Source organism: Nymphaea colorata, chromosome 11 (genome assembly GCF_008831285.2).
Source record: "Nymphaea colorata isolate Beijing-Zhang1983 chromosome 11, ASM883128v2, whole genome shotgun sequence".
Taxonomy (NCBI): domain Eukaryota; kingdom Viridiplantae; phylum Streptophyta; class Magnoliopsida; order Nymphaeales; family Nymphaeaceae; genus Nymphaea; species Nymphaea colorata.
In genome coordinates, this window is record NC_045148.1 from 439,035 (window position 1) to 451,483 (window position 12,449).

The 12,449-nt window shown below is 39.4% G+C and overlaps 1 protein-coding gene across 1 annotated transcript; it reads right to left on the minus strand.

Annotated features, from left to right (window-relative positions):
• Positions 1 to 1,647: 1,647 nt before the first annotated feature.
• Positions 1,648 to 3,406, minus strand: LOC116264272 (cytochrome P450 94C1-like). The gene is made up of 2 exons (XM_050080550.1): positions 3,290 to 3,406; positions 1,648 to 3,162 (listed from the first exon to the last, which is right to left on the minus strand). Exons 1-2 carry the CDS (start codon positions 3,302 to 3,304, stop codon positions 1,648 to 1,650), a joined length of 1,530 nt encoding a protein of 509 aa, XP_049936507.1. The 5' UTR covers positions 3,305 to 3,406.
• Positions 3,407 to 12,449: the final 9,043 nt, after the last annotated feature.

Sequence of the window (12,449 nt, forward strand, 5' to 3'; positions counted from 1 at the left end):
GATCTTCCCGAGGTAGCTCCGAATTCCGTTAAGGCCAGATTCTTTCTGTTTCTTCATGATATACGCTGCAAACCTCTTGTTTTTCTGCACTGAGATGATCTGCGCGCACATTCCTAGATCGGGGATCTCAGGCCAGTCTCCTGCGACGCATCTTGTCAGCAGCCATAACTTCATCTCTTATTTGGCAGGCCACATAAGACAGAGTCGGCCTGTAAAGGAGAGGACATTTATCCTTCCACGCTGGTTTCCACATTCTTCATAAGTGGGAAGTAGTCGAAGATGGTGAATTTACTAAGTAAATCATCTGCATATGCCAAAGATAGGATGACATTTGCCAATGTTACGAAAACTAGGGAGTTTGATCTTACCTTTAATCACAAGTGTGTGATTAATGTGGCCGGAGAAAGCTTCCATAACAATCAAGAGTAGATAAGGTGAGGGGATCGCCTTGTCTCAGTGCCCCTTTGAATTTAAACCAGTCTCCAGGACTTTCCTTTATAAACACCAAGGCCGAAGCTGAAGAAATGCAATCCATGACCCGATTCACCAAGGCTACGTCGCACCCAAAATGTTTCACAGCATTACGAAGAAAGAACCAGCTCACCCGGTTGTATGCCTTCCCCAAATCAATTTTGAGGCAGCAAGTCTTGGAAGAACTTTTCTGGATAGAATCGACAATCTCATTGGCAAGAATGGCGTTGTTGATACCCACACTATTGATGTTGGTGCACTGGCTAGGTATCATAGAGGCCTGCAGATGGTGCTGTCCGAGGGAGAAGGCAAAACGCACCTTCGGTTTGTCTAAGGGAGGAGGCACAACGCAATGAAAAGGTGAAAGGCGGCACTTCATTCCGAGCTACCTATAGACGCTACATATTTTTTGTTAGTTTCTCACAAATCGAATGTTGTGTAAAATTTTCTTTCTTAGATATTGATCCAAGACTTTCCCTGCTTCGTGACATGGTCCAAGAGGTTTTGCTCATGATCATTTCTGATGGTCCTGGCAAGTTCGCAATGTCTGCGATTTTTGCTGTGTCTTGGCCAGCTTGGACATGTGCATGGTGCATCAATAAATTCAAACTCCATTACTTAGAAAAGATGAAAACAATTGTCATTGTCAAATGCAGAAGATATTCCAGCAAAATGCTTTCTAACAACAGACGCCGTGTATTCTGTCCTTATCTTCAACAAGATACGCGGAAATTGGACTCTTTACGCACCAATCTGTTGGTGCCAAATGAATGACCCACACATTGTTGGAGTTGTCACAGTACCTTGTAAAAACACATAATTATAACCATCAGAAAGTATTGAGCTTATTGTTTATCAATTATCTCTTCTTTTTCTTTGCTTTTACGTAAATGGACATGCAATGATTGCTTGATTGTAATTAAGTTACTCAGTCTTTTGCATTTTAACACTACAAACTTTTGGAGTAACTACAAACGGAATATTGCATGTGGTTAATGCAACTGCTTAAACCCATTTCCGCCCCAACTATCCTTCTTAACTATCTCTTAAACATCGAATAACATCCAAATTAAACAGAAAAGTATGAAGAGATTATCAATGATGTGACAAACAAACACTGCTGGGCATCTAATTTCCACACACAGCGAGCGCGCGCGCGCACACACACTTTATATATTACGAAGGTCTTGGCTTGACAATGACAGTAAGGCCACCTCTAATATTAGAAGTGAGGCCAGGGGAGAAGTCCAATCGATTGCAAGAAGGCTCAGTTTGTAAGGTGAACTTCCGAAAGATAGCTGCAGCAACGCACTTCATCTGCATGAGGGCGATCTCCTTCCCCAGGCAGACCCTCCGCCCCGCCTGGAACACGGGATACTTATAGGGGCTCTCCGCCACGAATTCGCCGTCCTTAAGCCATCTCTCCGGCCGAAACTCGTGGCAGTCGGCACCCCAGATGGACTCCATCCTTCCCATTGCATAAGGGTGGTACGTCACTCGAGTGCCCCTCCTCACAAACGTCCCGTCCGGCAGCTTGTCGTCCTCGACGGCTCTCTTCGAGTCGAATTGCACAGGTGGGTACAGCCTCAAGCTCTCGCAAATTGCCGCCTGAAGGTAGTGGAGATCCTTTAGTTGCGCGTACTCGAGGCCGCCGGCCTCCTCCTTGCACGCTTCAACGTATGTGGTAATGGTTTCTTTAGTTGCTTCATGTGTTGTGGTACTGTTGGTGGTGGTTGGCTGCGTAACGACTCGCTGTAGTTCGTCGAGAATTGAGAGCTCGACGTGTGGATGTCTGGACACGAGCCAGAAGAAGGCGGCGAGTGCGGAGGCGACGGTGTCCCGGCCGGCGAGCATGAAGTTGATGACGATGTCCCTAAGCAGGCGGTCGTCGCTCGTCGTGCTCATGAATTTCGCGAGAAGGTCCCCGATAGTTGTTGCCTGAGTTAGGGCTCGGCGTTTGCGGATGATCTCGTCCGCAAGCCGTTGGACCACTCCAACGGCCTCCTGGAGATCCCTTTCGGAGCCGACGCACAGAAGGCGTTTCGCCTTCCACAGGAATGGCGCCCACGCCGCTCCCCGGCACGCCGAGATCCTTGACGCCGAGTCAAAGGCGTCAGCCAGCACGTGAGCAGGCTGGTCTAGCTCCAGCTGTTGGGGGGAGACGCCGAAGTACGACCTGCAGATGCACTCGAAGAAGAAGCTGCGGAGCAGATCCTGCAGGTCGATCCCGTGAGGGAAGCAGGCGGCAGAGGCGACAGCCGGCAGCAGGCGGTCTTGGACCAGGGCGCGCAGGACAACGAAGGAGGCGGCCCTGGCTCTGGCGCTGCCGATGCCTTGGCTGGCGAGCTTGCGCTGGGAGAGCCAACGGTCGCCGTCGACGTTGAAGATGCCGCAGCCGAGGAGGTCGTGGAGCACGGCGGAGAAAGCCTTGCCCTTGGGGTAGTTGTAGAAGCGGGTGCGGAGGATGTGCTCGACGTTCTTGGGGTTGGCGGTGACGATGCTGCGGAGAAGGTGGTTGTGGATGGTGAGCGTGGGGGATTTGCTGAGCAGCGAGGAATACCAGTCAGAAAGGTTGTCAAATTCGGCGGTCCAGCTGCCGGTCAGGTAGCTGCGGCAGATGCTGCACGGCCTCACCCTGCGCCACAGCGCCACCGAGAGGGGCAGCAACATCAACAACGAAATGAAGATACACTGCAACCAAGAAACTTTCATTCCCATTCTCTCTCGCTCTCTCTAAATGTTTCTCTCACGCTCTCACTCACTAAATGATTCTTATAAGGGTAGAATAACTAAACTGTTGGATTCTAGATCTTTCCACCTTTTTCTTGAACATTTTAGGTGCATTAAGAGGGTGTCTTCATCTTAGATGATCGATGGAGTCGAAGACAGACATGGTCCTCTTGAATTAACCACAGTTTCTTACTCTTCTTGCCAAATCAACAGAATGGTTGGAATTTCAGACGCCGTATTTTCATTCATTCATTCAGCATTTGCATGGGAAGAGGGAAGCCTGAATCGAACGCTTTATCAGTGGAAGGAAACAAAATATTTTTGACAATAAGGAAAAACCTTAATGAAAAAAATTAAATTAACACAAACACAAAAGTTTCCCCTTTCTTGGTTGCGCACCAACCGCATGGAGTAGACAAGGAATGAAAGCTCAATTTAGAGATGATCGTGTGCAACTTTTGCTTGATTGCGGCACCAACAAGAAGATGGCAACATTTTCCATCAACCCTTTTCAGGGAATGGAATGCATTGGGTCCTCACAGCCGAAAGAACTGTTGGAGTGTGGAGCCAGATCCCACATAGGAGGCTTTCCTTGGTTTATATGAAATTTTTTGTGTCTGGGGTACCATCGTATTTTTCAATTCGCTAGTCTGGTAGTGCTTTAGGCTCCTGTTTTAAAGGAAGCCAGCATCTCTAATATTTGTCTTGTTTCTAAGTAGAGGTTCAACCCAGGAAGACTGTTGATAAATCTGTCTGATATTGTGTGTTTGTTTCACCTTAATCTCGAGAGTACGCGAGGGAACCAGTTTTTACAAGGAGCATACCAGTGTGAGTGAGCCAGATGTTCATCACTCCCCAAAAAGGGAATTGAAGGTTCTTCTATTTCCTCTCCTTTGCTTCTAGTGTGTTAAGTTGATGACATCATCGATGACACCAGCGCACAAATAAGGTATAAGTTGGAGGAGAACGCCAAGAGGCCCTTTTCATGTAGCCCTTTTCGGAAGAGTATATATTTATAAAATGTAAGTTTTTTGGAGGTATTAATTCAACGACCTATTTTCTAGCTCAACAGAAAAATCACCACAGAAATTTTTTTTACATGATCTAATTCCACATGTTCCAACTTGACGTGATTACCGTGGGACCGGGTTATATATGCCCTATGGTGCACGAAAATTTCGTGTATAGGCTTGTGATGTTGCTGCGTGGTGACCTAACGTTTTGGGATTTGAAAATAGAATCGAAATTTGCAGCTGAATTTACTTGGTAAAGAATTTTTTGATTTTGAAGGTGAGAATGATTCTGTCAGATAACCAACATACCCCACTGAGAAGGGAAGAAGATCTTTTTTTGGTCCTGCATTTGTTGTTATTTCACACCCTTGTCATTATCTCATACCCCCGTCGTTATCTCAAACTCCTTTTGTTATCTAAGATCTTATAGGACCCATTTTGTTATCTCATACTCATGTCATTATCTCATACACTATAAGAGGTGTTTCGTTATCTCATACCCATGTCGTTATCTCATATGTTATGAGATAAAACACATGTTAAGAATGTCTGATGTGCTCATGCAATGTCGAAGTATTGAAGTAATATTTTCTTTGTTATAAAGGTCAATAATGAAAGTTCATATATTAGTATTAGGGTCCACCCGTCGACATACGCTCATTGTGTAGATAGGGTGACACACAAAACTCACTTTCAATCACCATGAGTAAATGGACCAACTGAAGGCTGATCAACTGCAAGTTGGATCAAGATCCAATAATGATCTGTTGACAGTCGTTGTTTGAGAATGATCGAAAGTAGGTGACATTGAGTTGGGAGCTGAACAATGTCTACAATCTAATTGAACTACTTGAAAATCATATGCACCATTGCTACGCCATTGTGGTGCAGCGAGTTGAATAGAAATCCAAAGGGATTGGAAAATCAATTGTTTTTTTTTTTTTTTTTCTGTCTTTGACCTTATAAACTTTCCCCTATGCATAAACATCTACATTATACAGGAAATCTTGTTCATACACTTTGACGGTATAGAAGCTTAAAGCCAGCAATGTAGATTTTTAAGTCAGGTTTGAATGTTCAAGGAAGTTGTTCAGGTTGAGTCCATCTCTTCTTAGGTCAAAAAAGGGTAGAACCCGTTCGTTCACGTCAAAGAACATAACATAGTTGGTCAGACAAATAAGCATATATATTTCATGTCATCTATTTCATTCCCGCTGACCGGACAATATTCCTCTGGCCTATGCAATAGAGCACAACATCCTCCTAGATAAACTTGTTAATTTTATGGAAAATTGTGGAATAATAATAATAATGCATTTGTTGTATATTAAAGAATGTATAGGTAGATCAGCGACCAAATTCAAATTCATCTAACCGGGCCGACGTCAGGAAACCAAGATACCATTAACGAGCTGAAATTGGGTCCTTGATGCTAACAGTATAGGACTATATCGTTCTAATTTTATTGGATGTCTGGGGCTGACCCGACCTTGGGTTGAGGTCAGCTCAGTCCAATTAAAACTGGGTCAGGTTTGGAGAGGCCAATTGAGCTTGGTCGGAACCCTGCTAGTATACAGTTAGACCTAATGCCATTTAGTGAATGATTGCACATACTTAGATCGACAGATATCCTACTATTCATAGTCATGAGGAACTAGTAATTCAAACTCAATGTTATTAGCTGTCTTTTTTTTTGGATGTAAATCGAATTATGGTGCTCTGTGTGTGTGTGAGTGTGTGTGTATGTGTGTGACACACCACAGAAAAGGTTTAATAAGATGCCAAATTCTTGACAGTTCATGCATGCATGTTATGAGATTTGAAGAGAATAGCCATGACGACTATACCAGTCTGCTTCTTGAACAACGATTATGTCAAGTGGGATTATACTTGAATTATTAATTTTTGAGGTTCCAATATAATTTAACTAAAGAGAAAAAGTTTAAGATATCTCCTTCCTTTGTGTATAAAATTTAGCTATTTGGGTCCTCCTTTGTGCAATAGCACAGCCACCTTTCCCAGGCAAGAAACTACAAGTTTTTATGATGAGCTTTCCTAATTTGTTAGCAACAATAATGAATTTTCCAATGGATGGGTTTTTTTCTTCTCCTTTCTTACTGAACGCTGATTTGTTTATATTTTTACACACAACAATTATATTTCTGTTAGTAAGATTGGCTGCAAGTTGATACATTATGCTTCCATATTGCTTTTAAGTATGGTAGGGTAGTCACAAGTTGATGCTGATTCCCCACGTTTAAAATCGTATTATTGAATGCAAATTGAGGATAGCCAGTCGTTTAATAAATATTGCCTTTACTCTCTGTCTTGAAAGCACATGTGACTCCTTTTTAAAATATGTATGCGTTTGAATGGTGGTACATCCTGTCCGAAGTTAGTGACATTCTCGTTGGAATATCTTGATCAAAAGCTTATCCTGTTGAAGTGTTGGAGCCCAGGAAACTGTTATAGCACCTTATTATATGCAGTCTGAGTTCGTGGGAACTTGCCGCCCACATGACATCTGAATTTATTAATAGCATACGACATTTATATTTTATTCTAATGCGATTATTTTTTCATTAATATTCCAACCGCTTTCTCTCAGAGCCACTTTTTTCATAATAAGCCTGACCTCACTCTCTCTACGTCAACGTGGAAACTTGGCCTCCATAGGTTGGTTTAAGTTTATTAATAGCAAGTGACATTCGTGGATGCATTTTTATAATACCTGTCGCCCTTTTGTGACTATGAAAGGTTAGGATTGAAATAATTTAAATACATAAGAGTTGGGCTCATCATGTTTGCCATAATAGCCAAAAAAACCTACCAAAATCATGTGGTATAATTAAAGTCCAAGTGACAAATAGTTTTACTATTTCACGGAATATCTTAAGTTAATCTTACTACCAATTAGAACTCTAATATGACGGCCGAGTGTAGACCAAAATTTGAACTAATTGTATTTTTTTTAAGAGGCAAGGGAAGATCTATTTGATTTGTTGGACATAGCGGTCATATTTACGAATGTAGCTTAATGAGGAGAATTGCACGCCTTTTGTCCTGAACATTTGATGTCAACTTCCTTTGCTTTAATTGGCTTTCCACAAAATAAGCTACTATTTCGTGTTTTCGTATTGTTTCTTATTTTCTGTCCTCAAAAAAATAAGATGATCCTGAAGATTCAAAAGTTTAAAAGGTCCGGTTTTTATTCCTGATTTAGCGGTTTGGGAGCCACCAATTTCCCTATATATAAGTTGGTAAAAACCATAGATTTAGGTCATTGATAAAACCAGACCCATTAAAATTAATTATTAAAATATATATTTTTAATTTATGATGTATATGTTCAGTTAGTCGTTTTCTTATTCAAATAATTTTTAACAGTAAAAAAATGGACGACTCTTGTAACATCAAAATTTTGATAGTACAAATATCATTTTTTTTACAAAATTAAAATGGCTTGAATTAAAAAAAGATTTGTATTAAGTTAGTGTTTATAAACACATTAGAAGGTTTACATTTTAATTAAAACACTTTTTAACACTAACTTAAGAGGTCTGCTTTTTATTCATTACCCAAATAGTTTGGTATCTAACAATCACTTATATATATATATATATATATATATCATAAAATGTTTCTTAATTAACCCTTGAAGGTCATTTTGAAAATTCAGCCAGAAAGGTAATTCTTTGAAAAGTTTGCCGCTTCACGATCTTGTCATTCCATTAAATATGTTGGTAGCAGCGTAGACATGTTCATCAACTGCAAATGTAATTTTCAACCAGAAAGGTAATTCCATTAATTTAAAACTAAGTTCTCTTACATAAATGGGTTTTGTACAAACCTAATTCTGAGATATGTAAATTTGCCAGCTAGACCGTATCTTACCATTATACTAGAATGAAAATCACGAATGACTATTAACACTAGCACATAATAATAACTTAACTATATAACTATAACTCTTAAATACAAATAAAAGAAAAAAAACTTTTTATCTAAAGAAATTCCATTAACAATAAGTTACAGTTATTATAGTAGTTATATGGAGTTGTTGTATGATATATTTAGAAACTGAATTGTTTTTTCAGATTAATGAAAATGAATAAGTTTCAGTTCATTAAAATTAAGAAGGAATTTCATTAGTTTTTATGGCGCCTGGCTACGCCATTCTAATGACATCATGCACCTCAACGTTTGCATCGACATCATCACATGAGCTCACCAACATCATAAAATTAATCACCTCCACCATCAGCAGGCAAGATCAAAAGCTAGCAGTGGCTTCCAATACCTTTATCATGTCCTAACTTTTCTAGAAACAACGAGTCAACGAAGCATGCGATCATTGATAGCGGCATAGACATGTTCATCAACTGTTATAAATACTACAATGTTGATAAATAAAAGTTGTTTATTCTAATTTTGTTTTCAATTGATGAAGAGCACAGTGGAAACGTCTCTCTCAATCAAAATTAAGTGCCAATTGATTGTAATATGTTGCGGTGAACAATATTTCGGCTATAGTAATATGAATTAAGCGTACGAGGCGGTGACTTGATTCCTTTGTTTCCAAAATAAGGGTGTCCGATTGTGTTATTTCCATGAAAGAGAAGCAGTTTCAATTCACAAGTATAATTGCAGAGGCGTACATGAATGAATTTGTCTTAGCAGTAAGCTGTAAGGCAGTGACGGATTTGTTGTTTGCCCACAAGTGGTCATGAACGAAATTTGGAAAGAAACCTCAAAGCATAAAAGTATTACCGTCTAATTAAAGACGTTAATAGCATTTAATACTAAAGAAGAAAAACAAGCTAAGGAGTAGGTCTCGTATCTTACCTACTCTAGTACACATAAAAATTAAAGAATTACAGTTCCCAGTTACTTGGTCGCCCAGTTACTTACCTACTCTCCCACTCCAATCGTTGCTTTTCTTTTGTTACTTCTAAAGTAGCTGCTTCAGCTTTAGCCACTATAATTTTCGATATTCCTTTTTATTTCTCATCAAATAAATGGCATCTTCTTCTGGAAATCCTAGCTATTCTTAGCATGATATTGGAGAATCTCATTGCTATTACTCAAATGAGCATGAAACGTATGCTATTAGCTAAAAAATTGGGGCACCTAATGCCCAAAAGCCTGCAATAATTTTTGAACAGCATTTAGAGCAAGATAAGAAGCAAACCAATAGCTTTTGTATCAAGAACAAGGGAACTTTGTGGACACGAAAGATGGAAAGTAGGGAAAGATAAGATACACTTTCTTTATCTCCTTGCCACAGCACACTTGTTTGCTTCAGCAAGAAGATTGCCAAATTCATTTAAGGAGAATGACGATGACTGCTTGATTTTGAAAGATGATCAGCAACTGCACACAAAAAGAATGATGATGAGCAAAATAGTTATAGATTCATCAGCAACCTTCCTGAAAACAGTTAGATTTCGAGTAGAAACGAATTCAAAAAGTGGTAGTATGCTATTCCTAAATTTCATTAATTAATGCAGTCTTATTTGAAATCTGATGATCCATGCCTTAAGAAAAAAAAAAATTCCAAGAAAAATGTTTTGTCCACAACTTTTATTCCAAAAAATTGATGTGCTTCTTCCAAATTCAATAATGTAGTAGGTTGGGTGCTTCCAAATTCAATAATGTAGTGCAACATGAACAATGCATGTGCTAACTTTCTTAGTGTCAAAAGCACGCTGAATGCAATGAACATATGAAAATGTCAAACAATTTTTATAATGTGCACTTACTTATTTTAGGCTTCGACGTGCCTTTGTGTTCTGACATAAGAGCCCAGAACTCAGTCGATATATGTTTTTAACTTTTTACAAAACAAAAGTTCTTCTAGTCGTCATTAATCACGCTAACATCAGTTGCATCTTTGCTACTTTTGTGTAAGAATTTGTCGCAGTAAATTGTGTTATCAGTTCAATTAATTTACGTTGCACTTGGGAATGGTGCAATTTTTTCTTAGTCTTCAAGTCTTGAGGAATGGCATAACATTCAGATAGAAATAATCTCCAACCATTTTCAAATTTCGTGGGCTTTAATTTGTCCTTCCTGGGAAATGGGCAAAAACTTTTTAGTAACTGGTAGCAGTGATGCACAAAAAAAAAGTGCAATTCTTTTTGGGGCCCAATGCGTGATATATAGATTAAACTTTGTCATATGATTAACCTCTTCAATGCTGCCCATTAATCCAAATCATCTCCTTAACATAATTTAAAAAATCCTCATGGGGAATGGCGCAACGGCTTGGGGTACGACTGTTATGTGGACAGTATATACATCAAATGTTAGGGGCCGGCGCCACTGATCCTATGCTAGAAAAAAAAGGGCGCGAGGGTGAGGGAGTTACAGGTGTGTAAGTTAAAACATAACAGAAGTATCACCTTAAGACACCAAAAGTAGGCCTTCTAGCCGATTAAGATAAGGTGTAGGATGAAAGCTTCAGCTTTCTTCTTGGTAATGAGTCTCCCATGCTAAAGGTCCCATATCCAAGATGCATAACATGCATGGAATCTGGTTGGTCCTTTAACTAGGTGCCCGCCAATATAAGACAAATGAACACAATCTCTCTTAGTTTGAACAGCTGAGAATACAGAGGGCAGGTACTTTTATTATTGATAATATATAAAATAGTCAATATATACAATTCTTACTGAAATCGCCTCTGCGAGCCGGTGACACTGAAAATAAGTTGCTAGTTTGGGCCAATTGTAATTCATGTGATCCTAACTATTTATGCATATCATAGGTTTTACTGCCGCCAGATCAACTGCCATGTTTCTAAGACAAAGGACCAGGTCGATTATGTTTCCGGGTACAATTCTCAGTAAATCTGATTCCTGGAAAAGTAGGCAAAACAACGCCTAAATAATTAAAGAGTTTTTATTTCTACTACAGTGCATCTTCTACAATGTCATGCATATTTGATCTACACAAATTTGCATGAGGAAGAGCGGGTTTTAGTTTTGGGGTGATCAGTGATGATAGTAGAAAATGTGAGCGAAACTAACGGCTTTGTACGTTGTCCGATCCGATGCAGGTCCGAGCTGGGAGTTTAGAATCCCCTCCTTCTATTCAAAATGAGTCGAGAAATATAATGTCTATGTACAGAAAGAGAAAGAATATAACAAGAATGAACCGTCTGACAGTCTTCATTATTTAGACTTCTGTTCTCTAACATAATTAAGATCTAAAGGCTGAACAACACATCAGATTGCAACAATAATTCCAGATATGCTTCATCATTTTATCATCTGTCCCAAGAGGAAGAATTCTGTTGTATGTACCTCATGTTCTCTTCAATTTTGTAACGTCAGTGTTGCCCCAAAGCAATACAGTCTTCTCTCTACGCAGTTGGCAACATTCGATTACATGTTTCAACCAGGGGGAACTAAGCTTAGACATTAAGTTGCAACCAGGGGGAACCGCTTTGCACCTTGTCACTACTCAGTACCTCATCGAACCTTACATGAGATTTTTGGTTCATACTGGCCCTTCATTCAATTCTCTGAGCCTCAAAAGCATTTCTTTAATTCATTCGAGAATCATTTCCCTTCTTCCTCTCTGATACATGAGCCCGTTTTTAGCTTGATCTTGAAAATGATAAAGGAAACGGCAATCCTCGTAAGTGCAGCAGTTACAGACGTAGACGTTGTTCAGCAAGTGATAGTATGAGCGTCTCATAAGCTATTATATATTCTTGACAATTGGTGAAATCCGGCATACTCTTACAACGACATCTGGGCGGATCAGTGTCATGACAAATGTATCCAACTGATATGCTGGTCACCTAAAGTAAACACACATATATTTATACACACACATATATATATATATATATATATATATATAAAATAATTATAGCTTCAAAATTATAACAGCAGCCAAAATATAGTTTTTGAAAATTTGTCTGTGGGTTAAGTATTTCTTTTTAAATTACATGTACATTCTTTTTTAATTTGAGGTGCGGCTACCTAAGTCACCGAACTCTTCTATTTTACTGCCGTACCAGAGTCTGCATCGAGTTGGGTGCGCATCGAACATGGATGCGGTTTCGACTCACACCCGAGCCCAATTAGAATCTTATATTACTAAATTACTTATATAATATATGTTGTTTTGATAAAATTACTTATATAATATATGTTTTTTGATATTTTTCTATGCAATACAATTATTCAAGTATGTTATTTGCCCTGGTCGACAACAGACGTG